Below are 22,371 nucleotides of genomic sequence, written 5' to 3'. Positions count from 1 at the left end.
TGAGATCATAGCCTGTCAATCTTTAAAATTCATAGTTGAATGCGATTGTAAAGCATGATTTTAAACGACGCAGTGAGGAGCAAGATGTAAATAAACATTGTTAGACGAAGCACCACATTAAACGAAGTACAAACTTAGAAAGTAGTGAAAACCATAGTTAAAGAACCTTTATTCGAGGGGGGGGGGGGGGGGGCAAGTCATTTATTGCTCCTCTTTTAAAACAAAATTCAAAGTTAATTTCTTTAACAACAAGAGTTCGTTTAGAATTCCATTGAAGACTGTTGAAGTTGAAATCAATATAAATATCCTAGTCGTAAGCTACAAAAGACAGTGATGACGCATAGTGGCACTCCTACTGTCTTTTAATGAAAGTAGATACAGGTATATCCGTGACCAATCAACACAGGCGACATTAACATCACAATTTAGCCAGGTAAAAGTCAACATGAAGTAACTATGAATGGGAATAGAATAAATGAGATCCATGTTTTCTAGACAAGCAGCAGATGCTGGTAGAACTGTAATTTTCAACTCCATCATTCCATCCCGATAACTGAATTCTTAGGATATAAGGATAATCTCTTCCTCTCCCTATAATTCTGAAGTTTGGAATCAATAACCGTATAAAGGTTAATCAGCATGAAATAAAAATGACACATAAAATATATCACAGAATGGGCAGAACCTGAAATATAGATATTGATTTTAAAAGTGATAGTCATTAAAAATGAACACCGAGTTTCTGAACTGAAATATAAATTAATAGTATGCTGAACTAATCCGTATGACGAAAGAATGAAAGAACGAATTATAAATTTGCGGAAAGTGTATGTACTAGCAAATGACAAAAAAAAAACGAGAGACCAAGAGGACCGCTTAAAGGTGCAAAAAAGATAAACTAAGGAAGTCATCTTTGAAGAGAAAATGTAGGTGTTTGTGGTAAAAGAATACTGTTACGTACTTTGAAATGCTATTTTATCCAGGATTCGATGAATAGGAGTGTGATATTAGGGGCTTGAAGAGCCATGCTTAGTATAGTTTTAGATGAAAGTGACTGTTAAGTCATGGAAATCCTGATCTGACGTCATTAGCGTCTCTTTAAACTGCCATTTTCATGGTCGTAGGTATCCACAGACGCAAAATACATCTGTTCCCCAAATGTTACCTAATTCGACCAAAAACAACATTTTGTTAGGCAGATTTCTTCCAGTCAACGTCTAAGATTGAATACAGCTTATTTAAATAAAACAGTGTATTTGAAAACCACAACTTCCTAAACTAACTTATTCGAAAAAAAAGAAACTCAAAATGTCGCTGCAGCAACTTCATAAAAAGATAGACAGAGGAATACGCTCAAAATTAGAAATATAAAAAAGATCCGAAAAAACATTTCTTGCACCATTTGCAGTACGTAATATGTACCACAACAGCCATTTATACAAAAACAAAGGTAAGTAACAATGTATTCCTACACATAAGTAAATAGTTTCGAATATTAACAGATTTAATGCTTAACATTCTACCGATACCCAAAGTAACATCGCGTATCCCAATCCGTTTAGTTGACGATCATTTCACCCCAATGTTTCAGTCTTTTTGATAATTTTTTTTTCGCGAACCATGCAATAAGATCTGGATCCTTGGGGTCGCATTTCCCTTTATACCTGAATTTATTGATTGGAGAAGAAAAAGATAAAAAAATTCTAAAGAGGAAAATGATCGGTAGTTGACTGGTTATAGCTACACTTCTTTAATAGAAATGTCCTTTAAAAGAAGTTTTAATAGAAGTTTTTTTAATAGAAGTTAGTTTAATAGTTCTTTTTCTTTAATAGAAATTTAACAGTAGCTTTTATGTTCATGTTAGATGATGAGGTACAGCAGGAAAATCTTGCATCTCAAGATGAAAATGCAACATAACTGGAATTTGAGCGATATTTCAGCAGGAATAATAGTTGAGATAATATCGATATCGACTGCTATTAATGATGATGAAATGCAAAGAATCTTACTTTGTAGGTGTGCAATACGTTTCCTGGAATTCGAGGTAGCGAGTCATTTTATCCCATTTTTCGTTATAATAGTCAGATGAAGGTCGTAGACCAAAATTATGTGCAGAAAAATTTAACTTTTCTGGAGCTGCATAAAAACGTTCCGAACAGTACATGAAAGTTACGATGCCATAATATGCTGTTCGTGGCATTCCAGACTGCAAAGTTCTTAACATTTACAAGGAAAAACTAACAAAACTTGCAACTATCTTCCCTGTCATGTCAGAACTTGGAAGCAAACATCTGATTCGCTTTAATTTATTTTTTACTTACGAAAATAGAGACTCACCCTGATATCAAGCATTAATCCAACAGATTTCCCGAAGCGCCGGTAATCCCTAGGCGTTTTATATGTTATAAAGAAAGGCCCGGATCCAGAAAAAGTCCTATCCAAAAATTCATCTACTGATATCATAACAGCACGTGAGATTTCTTGATTTAACAAACTAAAAAATATGCTCATGTAACTCGAACTTCATGCTATAAGCATCTTGCGAATAATCTTCGACCTGCAGCGAAAATTTATTTGAAAAACAGAGGGAATTGAATATTTAAGAGTTGGAGAAGTAGAAATAAGCATGAACCTGTCATAGTTACTTTTGATTAAATAGCTTAAATCCAGTTTCGAAAAATCAACTGCTATTTCAGGTAAACGAATAGAGGCCAGATATTTCTTGTATAATCCACTGTAAACAGTTTTCTGTTAAGCACGAACAGCAAAAAAATTGCGAAAAAAAGGGATAGAATTTTCCCATCACTACTTACCCACTTGAACCTTTTCCTGCCAAATCATTATTATGAGAAGTTCTTGAAACTTCTGGTCGGATGCAAACTCTTTCTTTGCGTACATTTTGACGTCTCATCCAATCATCCCAATATATTTCAGGCCAGCTGGTTGATAATTCATCCCATAACTCTGCTCTAAGCATCCATCCTGAAAGAAGAAAATCTATAGATATGGTAAGATCTTATAAAAGATTTGAGAACAAAAAGATTTAGGCAAAGTCATTGAAAAAGAACAGTGCGTGAAGATTCAATTGGCGTTTCCATGCAAGTTGGTTGATTAATGAAGTTTTGCTTTATTATTACTAGTTGTTCAATTAACTGCCTTAGTTGCCATTGGTACAAGTAGAAAAAGTTCCCAAACATTTTGGAACATATAACATGGAATGTTGAGATAAATAAGGTCGTTCATTCGAAACTACACTAATGGCCAACAATGGAAGCTGATAGCTTCTGCAAAACTGTACTGAAAAGTTTGAATTTTATAAAAAGCTGGAATCAATAAGAAATACCTAGTCCTGGAAAAAAATCTGTCCTGTAAAGTCTCTCCCCATGTTTACGATCAGTGATGTTAGCACCCCCATTATCATTCCATGCACTGATGCACCAAACTGTTTTATCAGTAAGCAATACAGGTTTTGAAGCCGCAAAATACGAAAAAAAATCATCCGCTAGGTCCAGATCATCTGGAAAGATTATTTATGTTAGAATAAAACATGCGCTTAAAAATGTATGCCATAATCAATTTCATGATATAGCCTTATAATAATTGAAAAAAAAGCTTTGGAATTACAAAGATGAAAAAAGTTATTGAGATACAACTATATGAAAGCATAATCTTTTAGGTGTCGTTATATGACTGGTTTGGATTGGTTATGGCGAAGCTTCATCAGCAAAAGACAAAAACATAACAATTGTGAAGCTGTGAACATGGTAACCTTCAGTGATAATCGCTATCTCATACTTCATTTCAAAAAATATTTTGTCAAGAGCCCACTTGTAATGATGTGCAATGTGAAAATAATTTTTGGAACCAGAATCCAAATCCCCAGGAGGTTCTGCTTGTTCTTTGTGCTGGAACAAAAAATGTTCAGAAGTACAGTCAACTAATCTCTAAGAAATAGCTACTATCTCACTATTCAATGCAACAAGTCTATTGTTCAACCTCGTTTCGTCAATGCTACTCACATTATATGCCTTTATTTGCTTAAATTCAAATTACAATTACTTGTGGAAAAAGTAGATTTTCAGAAAAGTAAATGAACTCATTTCGAAAGTTTGCTGCCTGTATCTAGTTCAAAAGCATAAACTTACATGAATAAAACCAATTTTTTTTTCCTCACTAGTAAAAGATGAAATAGTTTCCGTTACCGCCTGATCAGTTCCGTCTTGACTGATAACAATAGGAAACTGAGCGGCAGAAGGTCGCAATCTATAAAAAGAGAGAAGAAAATGATTTTTCTTTCTTCTTCGAATACATATTTCATCACTGGTCAAATGTATCAACCAAACAATTATGAATAGATGGTTCATATTACTTGCAAATAAATGTAAGAGAAACTTGTTCCATCCAGAAAACTTCCCCTGATTCATAAAAATAATTGTTGGAAACTGTATTGGTTTCAGGCCAAAACAAAATTATTACAGCAAAATCAGATAAAAATAAACCAGTAATACAGCATTAAGTGAATCAGGAGAAATATTTCAAACAGATGATGAGTCACTGAAACTCAGAATGCAGGTTACTATTTCGATTCAGTCAGATATTAACAGAAAGACGAACTTTATCAATTGATCTAAATGATTTCTGATAGCACGTTCTCTTTTCGCTGCCATAACCAAAACTACAGCCACAGGTTCTCCAATGTTGTCAATAACTGATTGAGCTACATTTTTATCGGACAACAAATTCTGAATCATTTCAATTAAAAAAAAGAGGACGAAATAGGCCTTTCTATTTTGGAATTTTGGAAGAAATAATTGACTGGAATCATAATGCAATGTATAGGAGAAATTTGTATTCAAGCCTTAGAAATATTTTATGACTATCTTCAAGTTCATGTTCATAAAAATTATTTAGACTTCAACTCCTATTGCCTTGTTTGGAGCGACAGGAAGTGAACTACTGAGTAGAATAGTAGTTACTTTGCTCTCCAAAATCCTACGATTATTCGCCCAAAAACATTAACTCGGGGAAAGATAACTAGAACATCAGCTGCACTTGACAGTAAGACGTGAACTCTTCTAAAAAAAATTTGAACAGATGCAAGACTACTAAATTTCAAGCAATAGTGATATTCGATACAATATGTAATACAGTGTTCTACCAGACCAAACGTCCCATTATGACAAAAGATGCGTTTTTTCTCGTAAAATTAAAATCAATATACAAACCTGTGGCCTTTTATTCGAAGAACTGAATGATATGCCCTGTCGGAGGAGGAGAAAAACTGACATGATAGAAAACGCGATAAAACATCGACGTCGCATATAACAGCCTCAAACAAAATAGAAACTTATGAGAAAATTAAATGAAATTTTACTAGACGAAGAACGATGAAAGTATAAATTGTTTCAACTGTCTCTTCTTTTTTCTTTTCGCAGCTACACCACATCAGGTATGCATCAGGTATGTAAGTATGCAAGGACAGGGCACTCTCCACGAATAAATGATCTTCCCAAACTTTGCAAGAACCTTTAAACACTATCATAAAACAGACTTATTCGAACACCACAGAAATTGTTTGGTCATTGCCATCCAAATCTTGAGCTTAAATGGAATCTTGGAATAGCGGCTAAGGAATGAAATTTCCAGGAAAACAAATAATATTTAGAATACTTATATGATGTCGAGGCTTGAATCATATGAGCAGATAAATAAATAAATCTAACTAAGGAATCGGCTCAACTTGACCACAACCACGCACTTCGTCTTCCGCCTTCCTACCGCATCGTTTATCGGTACTGATAGCATGACTGACGTCGCGAGTTGCTTCCGATCACTTCTCCCCTCTTACTGCATAATTACATGAGTTTATCTGTCTTTCTTCTCTGTTCGGTAGTCTGTGTTAAAAAAGACATTAGATAATTTATAAGGTCACTTAATCCCTTTCTCATCCCTTTCTCACCAATCAACGGCACGGAAGCGAGGGAGAGGAATGAAGTCTGCAATCAGGAGAAACTGTTGCATGTGATTATCATCATATTAGCAATCGTAAAGCAAATTTATATCCAACATAAACAGACATACTTTAACACGGAAATATCGATAAAAGTATTAAGTGGGACGGCGAAGGCAACAGCGGATCGGCCATTATTCCGACTCTCTGATCGCAACGGAATGGAATCGCAACGGAATGGAAAAATAAAAGTTTGTAAGTTCAAATAAAACAGTTTCGAGAAATTATAATTAACCGTAAAAAGAGGAAATTTCCATGACAGTACTTGACCTACAGTTGAGAGTTTGTCAGTGAGAAATGAAGCGCATTCTTCAATATTTATCGCAGGACGATTCACCATTATTTCGTTTCGTTTCCGTTCAACAAATCACACTCAAAGAGAAGAGTCAGAGGCATCAAGCTGTCAAGCGCTATCCGTCCCGTGATGTCGATTTGTGGAAAAACAGGGTAAGCAGTCATTTTTTTTGGCTACAGATGGTGACATTCCACATAACTCTCTCTTTCCCTACCTGTCATTCCGATGGAAGGTATCTTCACGAACTCTCATAAATCCAAGACCCCATTAATCAGTGATGATATTACTGACCTACCGAAAACAAAAATCCAAAATCGCATTCTTATAGCTGGTCGGACCGTAAAATCGGCAAAGTGTAACTTACGCCTTATCGATGGAAGGGAGAGTCAGAAGAATGATAAGGTTGGCCTAGTTGGTTGTTAGGATTCTTCGGATATTCTGGAAAGTTTTCTAGCTATAACAGAAAGTTTGTAAACGGTAATAATGACCACCGTATGTTATTCTCATTTTCCTGTAAACTAACTCCATTCCCCTGTAAATTACTCCTCACTATCAGTCGAGCTATTCGTTGCAGTCGATTTTAAAATCAAATTAGGCTTTATCATCATTATTCGTTTTCGTAGTCTCATATGTGCATGTGTAAATGGAAGACTTCGGATATCCTCAGTTTCTGTTAGTAAAGGTGAAGGTAACGAGGTGTATCACCAAGTCAGTACTTATCGTAAATCTCGAAGTGAGATGCCTAGAACGTATTGAAAATCAAAAAGATAATAGACGACGTCTGTGATCCATCTGACAGTAACATATTTCATCCGTATAATGTGAGATTAGCCTTAGCTAACATTCGAGTTTATTTCCGTTGAAGCAATCAGTTACAAAGCTGTGCGAATAGAGAGCAGCCAGTGATGATGCTATGGACTGTATCCACAGAAGGAAAGACAATTAGCATCAAATTGAGAAGAGACTTTGGAGTGATAGCAATGATTTGTTACGTTTGTCGAGAGAGGGATAGAAATTTTTCAGTATTAATCGTCCGATGTGTCTGCTTTTTTTTGGACAGGATAAAAGACTGAATGGGAAAGGATAGCTCCTTCATGTCTTAAACGGCGCCAAAAAACTATCATTTAATAGTTTTATGCAAATCACTTTCCTTCTTCAGCTAACTCAAAATGGATTATGCTTGAATGTGATAGTATTTACTAATTCGGTAATATGCAGTTTTTTTCATACTCATCACATTTCAGTAAGTAACGGGGATTGAACCTACGTTGTTCTCCAGTAGTTGATGGTGTATTTTAATGCTTGACTGCGTGCAGTACCTTTGGATTTTATTTTCTGTGAAAACATTGAGGAGGGTGAGATATGTTTTATTTGCATTTGCTACTGGAAATGCCTAAAGAAAGTTGGCACAGTGTTTACCGTTATGCCTTTACAAAACTTTGCTTTCCGTCCCTTCGGTGTTTCTCGATGGTTCGAGATACTTCTCCCAATCATACGGATACTCCAATACATTGTTGTTTCGTAATGCATCGCGCAATAAGTCTGTTATCTTACTGTATTCTGGTTTTGAATAATATCTTAAAATTACAACAATTATTACATAGAAAAAGTATAAACATATAGGAAATCATGATTATTTATGCGAAACATTGCTGTAGTGTGTTACCATACAGTACATCTGCGGAAGACAGGTGTAACCTAATGGAATCGATAAGTCTCATAATTGTAATATATTCTCTTGGACAGCCACCAAACAATTCTTTGATGTATTCATCCTTGCGACAGAGTTGCTTACATCGACCCACTTCATCCTTGTCTTGCATATTTTTCCACGGCAAATAACCGACCGTTAGTTCCACCAGAAAATTATCATAACAGTGATGGAGAATAAGAAAGCAGGATTTGAAGTAATGAACATCATATCTATTATTAAGTCAATTGGAAAAGGATCTGAAATACTCTGAACGAATGAACTACACCACACGGCTTTCTGCTAGTAAGGCTTCTGCTAAAAATATTCTCATATGGAGAGAAACATATCGATAGCAGGTAACTATGTCACTTTTTACCTATGAATGACATACTGATTTTGTAACTGTGAGCCCAGTCGTTATCATTTTAGTTTAAAATTTTGCTAATTTTAGCGATAAAAGAGAGACTACAAACTTGCTGATACATCCAGCTTTCCAGATCATCCTTCCGACACTGCTCACGTGATATATGACTGCTTATTGATGCATATCTGCAAAAAAATAGTTTCAATTTAAATTTAAATTAGCTGAAATTAGCTACAGCATTTCCAATAAGTTTGAAGAGCGTTAGTCATTATGACGCTGTCATTAACTTAATCACGAGCTAAATTTGTGAATAAACCAATCGAGAAAACACCCTTTCGAGTTTTTCCAATTCTTAAAAGAGTTTCCTTTAAATTTAGCAGCTTGATTAAATCCGGAAATGATTTCACCCTACCTGACAGTGCCACGGAAACCAGCAGATCTTCGTGGATTACGTATGTATGATTGATTGTTAAGATATTTACGACACATACCAAAATCGAGTAAATAAATCTGTCGCACGTTTTTACGACCAATTGCGAAGTTACCGGGTTTGATATCACGATGCAAATATCTTAATGTAAAATAATTTTTGTATCTTCTAGTACACTTTTTGTAAAAACAAAAAGGTCTAAACGTTTGGAAGTCTTAAAATCTATGACAGCAGTAATTTACCCAATATTGTGAAGTTCTTCAATTGCTTCCAAACATTTCATACCTACTGAAAGTGCACAACCCATGGTGAACTTCTGTATTTTCTGCGCTGGATCATGTTTCCTCAGATCCTACAATTTTAATTCCAAAAATGATTAAGATTCGAACCTGTGCTCTTTTCAGTTTTGTTGAAATTTTCTTATTACATGTTCAAGCAATTTTTTGGGTAGGATTTAATGAGTTAAATGAAAGCACCATAACAGCTACCGTGAGAGACTGCCCAACCAGTGTCATTACTACATATTTATTCTCGCCAACCAAACCGCTATCCAAAATATCACAGAAATGTGTCGCTTTTGCTTTCTTTAATTCTGTCAAAACATAGTATTCTGCTTTCAACACCTGTATGCACGGTCTGAATACCACTTTGGTTATAATTTCCTATTAAGAATGGTGGTCGAATTTGGCAATAATATATAACCTGTATTTCTTGTATATTTAACTCTCTGTTAGCAGCGCTAATTACCGGACTGCTTAGAAAAAAATCAGACTCCTTGAAATTCATTGCTTTCATTGCTTTGCAAAAAATTATTTTAAAGCATTAATTATGTAAGCATAACATAATGCACGTTTACTTTAGCAGTCGCATTGATACTTTCAGTTTTCATGGCATACTCGTTTCCTTTGTTATCCTTTACCTGTAGTTTCTTGAGTAATTACCATTCAAATTTATTGGTGGTACTGCATGGGATTCGGAGATCTCTGTGATTGTATAATTACTTGTATAGTTATTCCCATAGTTGTTTATCACTTACGGATAAATATATGAGCCAGTTATCATCATAAATATTATAATTTACCAGGTAAACGGCGCCAAATCCACCTTCGCCGATTTTGTCCAAAACAGTCCAATCACCAAGCACATCTCCGGGATGTAAATAAATTATTTTCTTTACATCTGAACATACTTTACATTTAGAAAATTTGGTATTGAGATTGTACTTATTTCCAGCGGTTTAATTCACGGTTCCAATAACCGCGTATACTTCCTACCCAACCTATAGAAAAAAAGTACATGATATCGAAAAAAAAAGTACATGATACATGATATCAGCAGAACTCAGTCAGACCTTCTTCTGGATTAAGATTAACCTCGACCATCGTGCACTCCTGAGAGCACCGATGATTAGTCACTCCGTAAAATTATAGCTGTATAAAACAACCTCTACTAAGAACTCTGTAGAATATATAGCATCAAAATTTGACGAATTTTCATAAACAAGCCTCCCCATTTGCATGTAATATTCATCCATCCATTTGGTAAGTTTGAATCTGAGATTCGATATGTTGAATTCCGAATTTTTCTCCTTTAAATTTTTTCCGAACACCAAGCAGACATTTTCGCACGCTACCTAATATTTCAATAGCTGTGACGGTCTCTACTATGTGAACCGTAAACTATATAACATTTTATAGAGAACTTCGAGTTGAAATATGTAAATATTTGAGCAATTTACATATTTCAACTCAGAATTCCTTATAAAACGAGGAATTCTGAGTTGAAATATGTAAAATATATAACCTATGGAAGGGCTTAAGCCGCTAGCAGTACAAGTGTTCGTGTTCTGCTTCCATCACTTATCACCGAATCAAAGTACTTAAAAGCAAGCTCAGCTTGTCCAGACTTCACAGCAAAGTACTCGTCAATTCTTCTACTTTTTGAACCTACAAATAAAATGCAAGTAAGAGATACAAATAAGAAATCCTAAAAATCCTAAATCATTATCATCAAGTAACCTTACACTGCATTTGCCAATAGTTTAAATGCTGATCTTTTGAAGTGCTAACAATGATTTAGGAAGTCGCAACTTTTTTCTCTGAGGTGAGGAAATTAAATATGTCACAGTAGACTAAAATCACCTAGTAGATCTATAATAATTTATACTCACAAAGTTACTGTACTGATAGCAATCTTTTATCAAATATAAAATCAAAAAACTCATCTACGTTTTACTCAAAAGAGAGGTTAATTGATCTTTATATCTTACTGTAACATGGTAAAACGTGGCGATAAGAACCTATAAAGAAGCAAAGAGGGGAAACTGCCTCTTCTTCATAAAGCTTAACATCGATAAAAAAGAAAAAAAAGACCAGAAACTAAAGCGAAGAAATTTCTTAAACAGATTTCAAAGTTGACTATTTTATTCCTTCAAGAAACTCCAGACAGGCTAACGATCTCAGCAAACCTGAAGGCTGCTGTAGTATAACACTGAATATTTTTTTGTACTGACATTAAATTTCAAGTATAAATGCACGAATAGCAAATATTTTCAGAAAAATAGTTTTCCCAGAACAAATAATGCCATTTGCGAAGTTATGTAGAACTAATATTACTCGTTTCATTTGCTTTAATAGCTCATGAACCTGACGAAAACGATATGTCAGCTGCATTTCTCCTTTTCAAGCTTTCCAAAGCCTCCACAATCTTTTCGTTGGCTTTTGCAACCAATTCCTGCAGACTTTCTGAAGATGGGTGGTCCATCGGAATGTATAGTAACTAAAATATAAAGAAAAAATTAAATATGAAATATAACCATGCAAATTGCCTCAAGCAAACAATTCGTAGGAATTAAAGCTCAGCAAATCTTAACCTAGCTTCATGTATAACATTTGAAAAATAACGAAACTCAACGAAATTCAATGATTACAATCATACAAGACAAGTGGTGGGTGGTGTCGTGCATACAGCAGAAGATGCAGTCCAATGCGGGAGAAACGTCACAGAAAGCAACCACCACTAATGAAATTCAAAAGAATTATACAAACATAAAAAGTAAATTTACTTCAGGTCCACCGCCATATATTGACTGGAAAAATAACCAAGCTTCACGAGGTAACTGGACATAGTGCGAAGCCCGTAAATATGGTTTTGTGTCACACTTATTACTACAAACCAGTACGATGTTGTTGTCAATAGATCCCGGTGGTTCTGGAATCTGATCAAAACATTAAGATTCGGAATGAAAACTTCTAGAAATTCAATACCAACAACTTTGACGATATAGAAACCTTCGGTCAGAAGTGAAAAATGATGGTAGTAGTGCAAAGTAGAGCACTTTAACTGATCTTACTGCATTTCTAAAAATTTTGAGATAAGCTCAGAGAGATTTCCACAAGTGTCGTTCGAACGCAGCGTACAAAATTGATTTACAGAGCTGCAATTCAATCCAACTTGTAGCAGCTGCGGTATAACCACTGGAAGTTTGATTATTATGCGGTTCTTTTACCTTAATATCGAAATAGAATTTTAAATGTAATGTTTCGAAGCCTAAAATTAACCAAATTCATTTCCTTCAACAAATGCCTTCCATTTGTCAATCCAAGCTTTCGCGATAACATTCGGTGGCATGTAATAACCATAAGTGAGCACTGGGATATCATTTTTTAATCGTTCCAGTTGTCCTTCCAATGTTAAGAATGCCTTAAGCTCAATTTCACGTTTATGTTTCGTTATTTGAAACTCATTTTGGCAGATTAAGCAATAGTGCAACTCGGAACTTGCAGGTCCACCACCAAATCTAAACTTTAAACATTACAATTGAAATACAAAATTGATTAGCATCAATAACAATTAAATAGTACGATAAAGCGTGAGAATACCATTACCTCAATAGCGTTATTTCTAATGAGACCTGGAATTATGCCGCAGAATCAAAGATTCCTACATATTATGCGATGCACTTGATAACACTGAATAGGAAAGTGATGCATGAACATCTTAATTCATTTAAATGATAATTGACATCATTAATAGGACTTTAGACAATGCTCTTAAACTTACTTTTCATAAAGAAAATCCCATAGTGAACTGCTGATCGTTGCATAGAAATCAGTAAGACATGCTGCTCTACGTGGGAGGATTTGTGAGTGTTGACACAGGAAATCATAATTTGTTATAGGCCCAGGACGTGAAAACGTTGAAAAACGATGCAACCATTCTCGAGAAATATAGTGATGCAACGGGACCTTCACACGAAAAGAAGTAATGTTTGGGCTGTGAAAATAAAGTCAAGAGCAAATTAAAAAGTTTGCTATTTATAAAAAAAGCAAGATTTGGTAATCTTGCTTTGAATTTCGAAATGTTTTCAAATTCGATTAATTTTAATCATGTGAATCATAAAGTGAGAGGATCAGTAAGACATGCTGCTAGTCTTAATAGTCTTGAATATAACTTAATGATAACTTAGAAGAAAAAAGAAGCACCAATTGTTGCAATCCAACCTTTGTTTTATCGTTCTCCTCAAGCATCTGTCTCACACGAATCCTAATATCGTCCATACTCTGCGTTGACTGCCTTTGATAAAATAATACATAGGCTTCTTTACTCAGGATATCAGCGATTTCCAACCGAGTTACCATGGTGTCATCAAATTCGTACCAATTATCATCCATTTCGTTCTTGCAATAAGCAACATAATGCCCACCTTCAAATAAAATGGACTTTGTTTAGTAATTAAATACAAGATTACACAGAGAGTATGAAGTACTCTTTCCACTCAACACAATCCTAAGAGTTCGGTTTCCAAAATTTTTCAGACTAAGTGACCTCAACAAAGAAGCCAGAGCAATACTAGTCAAATGCTAGGAAAGAATACTTCTTAAAGTAATTATTTCACTAATGACTTACTCTCCGCATTTGCACCATAATGTGTGATGAATGCAACTAAATCGTAGAGCACTGGTTCCTTGTTTTTTTCGAAACTGGCGATAAATGGTGTTAAATCCAGATCATGTACTGGAAATGTCACCTTATTCCGTATCTATAAAATTTTTTCTTTTGGAAAACTTATAAAATATGCTACATAAGAGGAGTTACAATTAAAAAATTAAAAGAACAAAGGAAAACGAACTTTGACCGAATATGATAGTTCGTGCCGAAACCTTTTCAAATGTATGCACAAAATCTCTGGTGGATCGATGATTTTGCAAATTTTGACACCGTTCCGCAATCTGAAATCGTCAAGACTCAATCTTACAACGATACAACCTTAAGCAAACTAGTAACTCATCTATTTTGAGGTCACCAAACAACTAAATTTATTGTTAATTATAAGGTAGTTTTCTTCCTCCTGGTTACGCCGAACATGGTCATATATAACACATCAAACAGATCTTATAGCTGAACCCTGGAAAATTATTTCATCAAAAAATTTGTACTTGGCACATTTTTCGCAAGAATACATATTTTCTCCGCAAAGATCATCCGGCAAAAAGAAAGCCGCAAGCGCATCATTTAAAGAAACTAAATCCCCAAACAGATAATGGTATACTGAACGAAACAAGCTTCCTCCAAGCCACGATGGCCACTGCCAAAAACTGTTTCCACTGCTATCAACTTCTTCCTGTAAATTACTTATAGAGACAGATAAAAAAAAAAGAGAACATCAGCAGGATATAGTAGCGAACCCGATATATCAGCAAAGTACAATGTACTTCCACGAAGACATACTTGCTCTTTATTGTTTTTCTTGTTCTCACTGTTCAGATTCATTGAGTATGATGCAATGTGACCAAGTTGTTCTCTTGTTGGAATGCTCAACGATAAGTCCTTCAACGGCCATTTTATGACGAATAAAAACGCAAGCAAAAAGGAAAATGTTCAAACAGAAGCTTAATTCGAGTTTCAAAAGCTGTAAAAATCTCTAATCCTAAACCATGCAGCTTTAGAATTAAGCTAACCTGGAAAGTTTCATAAGTTTCTGAAAGATGATGACATGTAAGACATTTCACAACACTACTTAAACGCCCATCAAAGACCTCCGTTACCAAACTTCGGTAATAAATAGGAGACCTAGATTGCTTGTTTCCTGAAAGCTATTCAAATTTGCATCAAGACTTATATAAAGCAAGAGCAACCAAAAGAGCTTACCAGTTCAAGATTCCCAAAGTTGCAGAGAAAAATTCATTGTTAAATTAAATTCCATGTACACAATATAACTAGCAAAAATCCCGTAAGCAGTAGAATTACTATAACGTAAAAAGCAATAAAATTTCAATACGCTGATCCGTTTCTTCTGATTCTTGCTGATTCACGGAATGATCTGGAATATGTGTCCGTCGATCGCTGCTTATAGGTCCTGCATGCTTACTTGCTTTCGAAGCTGCGGCTACTTCCTGGAATAATCGAATACTAGGAGAAATTTCATCCGAAAGATCTTGGAGAAATGAAAAGTACAAATTCTAGAAATATAACAAAAATATAGAAATATAAAGGAAAATAAAAATAAACGAAAAATATAAAAATATAAATGCTACATAAAATAAATGGAAAATACAAACGCTAGAAAATATAGATAACATAAAAATATAAACAAATATTTTCGTCGTTAAGTTCACTCACTCCATCGGAGCTCCAGCCACTATCCGCAGTTTCATAGCGTTCATCATCATCGGACGCGCTACTACTGGAACGTGACGGAACATATCTGCTTCGTATGAAACCAGAGATGCTTTCTTCTTCCGTCTGTGTATTACAGGTATGTGTAATATTCCGATATTCCCACTAGAAAGAACGAATTATTGTGAATAATGGAAAATAAGAAAAATTGGACAGATACAAAAGTAACGGAAAACAGACTTTAACTTACAGCAAAAACAGGTTGACGTAATTCACGATGCAAAACATCTAGGAGGCATCTGATAAATTCCTGAGCATCCTGCTGTGCCAGACCACGAAACTGTGGGTACTGGTGGCGAACTTGCTGAAAAAAAAATTGAAACTATTATCTCCAAAAGTCATGTATTTACATAAATCTCAGAAATTTTTCATTTCAAAGCAGAACATACAGCAAGAAAAAGTTGTGGATTAATGCATCGACTTCGTTCCTCAGACCAAAGTGAACGCAACAGACAACGAAATGAACGTGAAACGGGTGGTTCTCCATTATTATCTAATATCTTTGAAGCAAAGGAAGCAACGGAATCAACTGAACGGAAGAAGTCGGAAAAAGGAGGACAATTTGAGAGCGCCTGAATGGCTGCATTCATATAACAAGTGTTGCCCAAATTTGTTAGTCCTGTCAAACCTGCAAGTTTTTCAAATTAGCACACAGACATTCATGTTATTGTAATGGTATCAATTCCCTATCATACGTTCGTTCATAAACTACTTTCTTAATTTTTTACAAATTAATAAATCCCGATTTTTCAATCATTACAAATCAATAAATTTTGATTTTGTTCGAAATAAAGAGAGATTTTCGCTACAGAGCTGTGACCATTAAATTACGCAAGCTAAATAACAATAACAACATACCACGAGGATAAATTTGACTTTCGTCTACTCCAATATCCATTATTGCCGGCTGCCAAACATCACTGTGAGAATTGAATCCTCGTCCAGTTACTGCGTTTATTGGCCGAAACTGTTGGAATCAAAAACTATGTTTTGGAAAATGAGCAAAGAAAACTAGCAAAAAATAATCATCACTCTAGATAGCGACGATGTAAAAATGACTAAGATAATTCAGGCATCAATGCTATGGAGTCCATGTTATCAAGATAATAGAGTCGTAACAGATATAACATTTTATTTGGCACAGCTAACCTTTACAGAACTCAACAGTCCCTAATTCATCAAGTCCCATGAGAACAACTCAAAATTTTTCAACTTAAGGAGTCTTCCGACTGAAACAAAAACAATACTCGAATATGAGTTTTTCTTGTGTCGGAACTTTGACTGGCGATAAAAGGCACTGCAGAAATAACTGACTCACTGCTAATACCGACAAGCGCACTTGGATCTTCTTCATTTTCAGTTATTGAGCACTGCAACTTTGTTACCACGTATAAGAAAAGCTGTGGAAGGATATGCCTTTTAAAATGGTAAATGGCATTATTTTACATCAAAATCTTATTTATTAGCAGATTTATGCAGCTATTTAGGCCAGAAACTCCTTTGGATAAAGTGGAATTTATAATTTATTGATTCATTCCAATTTATTGATTCATTTCCATTTCCATAAAAAACAACGGCTATCAGATTTGCTACGTTTAAGTGATAAAATTAAGATAAAAAAACTCATTAGTCTCTCCAACTACTACCTGTCCAAGCAAGGAAGAAAAAAATCCCAAGGAATAAGTTATCCCAAAGAATAAATGGGATGAGTTATCCTAAATAGATGAACTCTACTGGATGAAGAATTTGATGACTTGCAATAATATTGAGATGCCTTTTATTTGAGCAGATGCGTTTTATTTGAGCAGTAAGGATTAATTAACAGTCCTAAAACAGCTTTTTCTCGATTACTATCGTCGCCAAGTCAACAAACCCTCTCAGTTTTTGGCTGTCAGACTCATATGTTTAAACCGACGACGACGCTTACCATATTTTGTTGTAATTTCGAAATTATATAGTGTGGGACGTCTGCTCCGCCAGTTCTGCAACGTGAAGGAGTCACCACTGACAAGCTTTGTACTCTTTTCCTTGTTTCATATTTTCTCGCATTTTTCTTCAATCTTTTTCTCGCCATTACATCTAATAATAGCTACAGTTCCTCCCGTCATATACATGCAACAAAATATTTATAAAAAAAAAAGACAGTATCACAGTAGTAAGCACAATAACATACATTCAATTCCAAACGTACCCCTTTGTTAAATTTAAACTCATTTGAACAGTTAGCAAATATATAACATTGGAAAACTTGGAGGAACTGTACCTGTACCTGTATAAAATATGAAGTATAAGCTAGTCTTCGACGTGTAACTTTGCATGAATTGAGCAGAAGAAATAAGCAAATGAAGAAAAGGAAAATAATTAACTCAAACTTATTTTAGACATGTCTAGAAAATACTATGTTATATTCTATTTAACAATTATCACTACTGTCTCTCAATTTCAGGTCATAAAAGGACTTATTTATAACAAATAAGCCTCCCACCTCCGTTGCGAGGACCAAAACTCCTAATCTCAGTACGGCGATGTCAGCGCGATATTCAGCTTCAACAGTTGATATTTCCAAACGTGCAGTTCGGCGCGCATATTTGAATTCTTGGCCAAATAAATGTTTGTTGGTTGCTGGCAGATTTTGTTGTTTAGCTGGCCTAAAGCTGAATTTCTACTAGCCATACTTACAGTTCAGTTTTTACAGCTTAAATTTATTGGGACTTCATCGCTACCATTAGGTGAAAATGAAAATTCGAAGATTGGACAGCAAAGTTTTATGCTCGTTACAACGTGAGATGTTCTATCATATTATACTTATCTCAGTGCGGAAAGTTTTTTTCACTTCCCTACCAATCATTGCAATACCGAAAAATTTGGACTCCTTAGGATTAGGAAGCTTAAGAAACACATAATTCATACCTTATATATTGAAACGAAAAAACCCATAAGGTTAGAGTGAAGGTCGAAAAGATGGAAATGTTACACGAATCGAGGAAGAGTTATTAATATGTTAGGTATAGATCGACTCCAGTATTCTTTGTCACAAAAAAAGAGATGACAGTAAGGAAAAGTTTTTGAACGCTTTTTTTCACTATTTCTCACAGTCTGCTTGTCTTACCTGTTTTGCCCTGTTTTCGGTCTTTCGTCATATATTTTACTCGCTCTTAAAGCAATTTATTCACTCCAGAACTGACATCTGAGACTTCCGAATTCCTTCCTGACGATTTCATTTGAATGGAAGAAAAACGTAAACTGTTTGAAACACTCGACGATGTAAGCAGCATCTTCTTGGAGGTGAATGATGAATGGGCCACTGCATGGTAATCATTTTTTCCACGTAAAGTGAATCTGAATAGTTGATGAAATATGCTATGTCCGGATACTTATCCAGAACTATCCTATATCTGTTCATGTAAGAAAAATGATGCAAACAAAAGCCCTAAGGTCTCTTTTTCAGTCTTGTCTTTTTTTGCCTTAGGAAAGGAATATTGCTATGTTACAGGAAGAGGTGAATACTTAAAGCTGTTAACGAAGTTCTTTTAAGGAGAATCTGGATAATGTTCATCCTTATATATAACACAGCATACTATTCACTTTTTCAGCTTCGAAGATAATTTTTCGGACTTCGGCAGCTTTGTACATGTGATACGATTCTCAGTCCTTCAAGCTTTCGATTACTTGCAGCGGCTTTCAGAATGTGAGCAATGAAATGAGTTCGGGTCAATAAAAGGATACTTTCTGGAATGAATGGCAAACTTTCTCTCGTAATTTGAACTTTTTTAGTATGCTCCCGATTATTATTGTATGCTGAAAAAGCAAATTCATCTACCGAAATATGGCATGAAATGAATGAAAGAAATTTTGATGCAAAGAAATTATGCGTTTTTGCGTGGTATTTGATTGAACGTGGACAACAACCTGATGTGTAAGCACTTATTTCTAATATTTTCGTAGCTATATGTTCTGCCTTCTTGCAGTATAAGGGGAAAGATTTGTTAGGAACTGGGTAGATCAATCACTTAGAGGTTCGTTATAATTGGATTTAATTTATTGTAGAAATGCTCCGTTTGGTGTTGATATTTCGAGTACTAGTTGTTTTTAAATTTGATTATTCTAAGGATATTTACAATTAGGTTAGATATCCAGTTAGTAATTTGTTCTCGAGATGATAAACTAATCATTTCATGTCCCTTGTTCTATTATATCCACAGAAGTAATCTGAATTGTAGTTATTTTAATCTGAATTTTAGTTATTTTAATCTGGACTTTAGTTATTTTATTTCATCATAAAGATGATATGTAATGAAACTGCTTGGTTTATCCGTTGAAACACATTTTGTTCATTGAAAGCAATTGGTTTTAGTGCTCTTGATGATCAGAAAGTCGGACTAATTGGTTCTCGAATCTATATCTCACTGTGCTGTTTAAGTGGAGCGCAGGCTTTCAATATCTTCAATGATTGTCTTTTCCAAGTGACTTTTTTTCACTTTATTTTTATTGAATTAGCTTTAATTTCATATTATGCAAGTAGAAATTTCTAATTTTTGCTGCTTACAGAGGACTTTGGACCAATTACGATTAATTCGCAGGTTACTTAGTAATGGTCACCTTTTGACAACCAACGATCGCGTAGAAATAATTCGAAACACCAAAAGTAAAAATAAGAAACCATTTGTTGCAAACAACTCAAGAATAAAGCATGCAGGTCTCTCATTTCATATTAAAAAAAGTGTCATTTTTCCAAATATATAGTTGTTTCGATATACTCTATATGGAGGTGTAGAGACTATTAGCAGATAATTGCTAAATAGCATGTGAATGTTATTCGTAAATCAATGCCATCTACGAGACTGGCATATTTTTACATTTTCTGTTTGCCAAACTTGCTAATTAAGATTCGAACTTGCCACAATAATATTGTGTCTTGCAGATTTCGTTCAGTTTACTATGGAGGACAGAACAGAACTAAGATATATGCTATGTGACGTTCTAGATTCATTATTTATCTTCTTAAACAGAGGTTGGCGCTATTGTCAATTTCTGTTTTTCATGTTGACACTGATAATTTGATTACCTTAATTTTTCATTTTTTTCCAATATTTCAGGCTTGCTTTCATCAGCTCAGCAATGTTTAACGTCGCTGACTATTTTTTTACAACAACTTATGCAATTAGACTTTTCCGAAAAAACATCTTTTTTGGAATGTAAACTGCTGTCAGATTTCCAGGTTTGTTATCCTTAAAGCTTGATAATTTTTTCACCCATTGAAAATCTTGTGATTTTCTGCAATTTCTGCAATTTAAACAGAAATTTAGCGATTCAAATATTGAAAGGTTTACCAAAAAGCATTTTCAGAGATTACGGGGATTTTCTGACCGGTCATTTGCTTTGATGCACCGCTTTCTAGATAATCAGCATGCTCTCTGCGGCGTTTTATACGGAAGAATTGTTATGCCACGACTATTACTCTGGACACTTGAAAATACCGTATTTCCCACGAATGCTCATCCACCGAAACTGATGAGTACTTACAAGGAAGCGATGCTTAGTTTCATTAAAATAAGAATAGGGGTAAGACAATCACTAAACATTATGGATTTTAATTTCATAGTTCACAAAGGTTTCAGATACATATTTTGATTTTACAATTTTGTCTAATACTTCGAAAATGCAGAAATATTTGTACTCATATTACGCTTTCGTTAAAAAAAAAATCAGTTCAATTATTCTAAATAAAAATTAACTGAAAGTGGTGTTTTAGAAAGATTCTGCAGAAGAGATATTCACTATTTTATTGATGCTTCAAAATGTGTGTTTTCGTTGTCCAGATCGGAGTGATTATCGTGCAAAGGTGGCAAGTTCCGTTGTTGAAGTCCTTGCCTACTTGCCTCCCAAATATATCCGAGTAATTCTTAATGAAATTAAAAAGGATAGTTTATGAATTTCAATTCTTATAAGTCATAAAACAAGTTGCCTTTTTCTATTTATAGGATTTTGCCGCTTTCCTACTGTTAACTGGCGCCAATTCCAAAGTTGCAGTCCGTGGTTTTGCTGTTGAAGTTGCGTTACCGTTTATGAAACAATATGGTGAATTTCCTGCACGTAATCCTGAAGTTTTTTGGAATAAGCTAAGCTTTATGTCTGACTCTATTATGAAAGAATGTTTTATCCTTAAAGCTCATTTGCTACAAAATTCCTGCTGTAAGAAATAACGCAGCAGGAATTAAATCTGGGAAAATGCGGTGTCTAATTTAGGAGATGGTTCCAGGTCATATCCTTGATGTTAGTTATAAGCAAGAGAATAGAACTTATGGTTGCGAACAAATGGATGAAAAGGTGATTTTTTAATTTTCCGTTTCTCCAGCTCTGACAAATTAGTTGTGCTATTTAGTTTTTTCTTTTTTTTCATTTTAGAACAACAAATCAAGAAATATACCATATCTTACTTCCTTGTTTGTTGCTTACAGAGCGTTTTCTGCTAAACCTGATTTGGTCGTTTTTGTAAACATCATATGTTCGGGCGAATTGCGTTTTTTGTCGTATAATAATTCCCAAAGTTTTTCTTAGGATGCATCCAGTGACGAAGAAATACTGATGGAAGTAGACGAACCTAGAAACGATGGTACTATTAAACTTTATTCCTTACACTTCCACAAAAGAAATTATTTTTTAATGTTCTTTGCATATTTCAGATAATGATAACAGACAACAAATTCGGAAGAAAGCAAAAAAAGAAAGCGATAAGGTTCGCATTTTTTAGGCCATCTTAAATACATAGGAAAATCAACTCATGTGCTTTCATGTTTATTGCCACGTAAATTGGCAAAACATTTCTCTGTAAGAGTTATTTTAAAATTATAGTACATGCATATCGTATATGATTATAAAACCTTTTAAAAATGTTTCTTCA

At 34.6% G+C, this 22,371-nt stretch overlaps 6 protein-coding genes across 6 annotated transcripts; 2 read left to right on the top strand and 4 right to left on the bottom strand.

Moving 5' to 3' along the window:
* Positions 1 to 1,539: 1,539 nt before the first annotated feature.
* LOAG_01669 (hypothetical protein) lies at positions 1,540 to 5,769 on the bottom strand. The gene is made up of 11 exons (XM_020445809.1): positions 5,724 to 5,769; positions 5,226 to 5,329; positions 4,615 to 4,742; positions 4,146 to 4,263; positions 3,770 to 3,905; positions 3,344 to 3,517; positions 2,814 to 2,982; positions 2,633 to 2,734; positions 2,338 to 2,494; positions 2,010 to 2,206; positions 1,540 to 1,664 (listed from the first exon to the last, which is right to left on the bottom strand). Exons 2-11 carry the CDS (start codon positions 5,319 to 5,321, stop codon positions 1,559 to 1,561), a joined length of 1,383 nt encoding a protein of 460 aa, XP_020303774.1. The 5' UTR covers positions 5,322 to 5,329; positions 5,724 to 5,769; the 3' UTR covers positions 1,540 to 1,558.
* A 538-nt stretch (positions 5,770 to 6,307) lies between these two features.
* On the top strand, positions 6,308 to 6,728 carry LOAG_01668 (hypothetical protein; the record flags this gene model as incomplete). The annotated part of the gene is made up of 2 exons (XM_003137206.1): positions 6,308 to 6,457; positions 6,567 to 6,728. 2 exons carry the CDS (start codon positions 6,308 to 6,310, stop codon positions 6,726 to 6,728), a joined length of 312 nt encoding a protein of 103 aa, XP_003137254.1.
* A 1,006-nt stretch (positions 6,729 to 7,734) lies between these two features.
* On the bottom strand, positions 7,735 to 10,174 carry LOAG_01667 (CK1/WORM6 protein kinase; the record flags this gene model as incomplete). Its single annotated transcript, XM_003137205.1, has 9 exons — positions 7,735 to 7,882; positions 8,004 to 8,228; positions 8,482 to 8,547; positions 8,775 to 8,933; positions 9,035 to 9,144; positions 9,281 to 9,415; positions 9,649 to 9,711; positions 9,874 to 9,971; positions 10,144 to 10,174. 9 exons carry the CDS (start codon positions 10,172 to 10,174, stop codon positions 7,735 to 7,737), a joined length of 1,035 nt encoding a protein of 344 aa, XP_003137253.1.
* A 1,255-nt stretch (positions 10,175 to 11,429) lies between these two features.
* LOAG_01666 (ubiquitin carboxyl-terminal hydrolase) lies at positions 11,430 to 17,544 on the bottom strand (the record flags this gene model as incomplete). The annotated part of the gene is made up of 17 exons (XM_020445808.1): positions 11,430 to 11,570; positions 11,857 to 12,002; positions 12,353 to 12,591; positions 12,855 to 13,039; positions 13,295 to 13,497; positions 13,701 to 13,833; positions 13,924 to 14,023; positions 14,231 to 14,415; positions 14,523 to 14,621; positions 14,753 to 14,880; positions 15,073 to 15,187; positions 15,414 to 15,575; positions 15,661 to 15,774; positions 15,860 to 16,098; positions 16,329 to 16,437; positions 16,718 to 16,840; positions 17,398 to 17,544. 17 exons carry the CDS (start codon positions 17,542 to 17,544, stop codon positions 11,430 to 11,432), a joined length of 2,568 nt encoding a protein of 855 aa, XP_020303773.1.
* A 440-nt stretch (positions 17,545 to 17,984) lies between these two features.
* LOAG_16649 (hypothetical protein) lies at positions 17,985 to 18,143 on the bottom strand (the record flags this gene model as incomplete). The annotated part of the gene is made up of 1 exon (XM_020449296.1): positions 17,985 to 18,143. The coding sequence occupies one exon, from the start codon at positions 18,141 to 18,143 to the stop codon at positions 17,985 to 17,987; it is 159 nt and encodes a 52-aa protein (XP_020307214.1).
* Positions 18,144 to 19,306: 1,163 nt separating this feature from the next.
* LOAG_01665 (hypothetical protein) lies at positions 19,307 to 22,221 on the top strand (the record flags this gene model as incomplete). Its single annotated transcript, XM_020445807.1, has 11 exons — positions 19,307 to 19,386; positions 19,825 to 19,933; positions 20,019 to 20,166; positions 20,392 to 20,481; positions 20,567 to 20,688; positions 20,817 to 21,032; positions 21,223 to 21,366; positions 21,452 to 21,574; positions 21,717 to 21,797; positions 22,029 to 22,083; positions 22,154 to 22,221. 11 exons carry the CDS (start codon positions 19,307 to 19,309, stop codon positions 22,219 to 22,221), a joined length of 1,236 nt encoding a protein of 411 aa, XP_020303772.1.
* Positions 22,222 to 22,371: the final 150 nt, after the last annotated feature.

Source organism: Loa loa (assembly GCF_000183805.2).
Source record: "Loa loa unplaced genomic scaffold supercont3.11, whole genome shotgun sequence".
Lineage (NCBI taxonomy): Eukaryota > Metazoa > Nematoda > Chromadorea > Rhabditida > Onchocercidae > Loa > Loa loa.
Note: the sequence above shows the minus strand (reverse complement) of the source record. Positions and strands in the feature narration are given on the sequence as shown.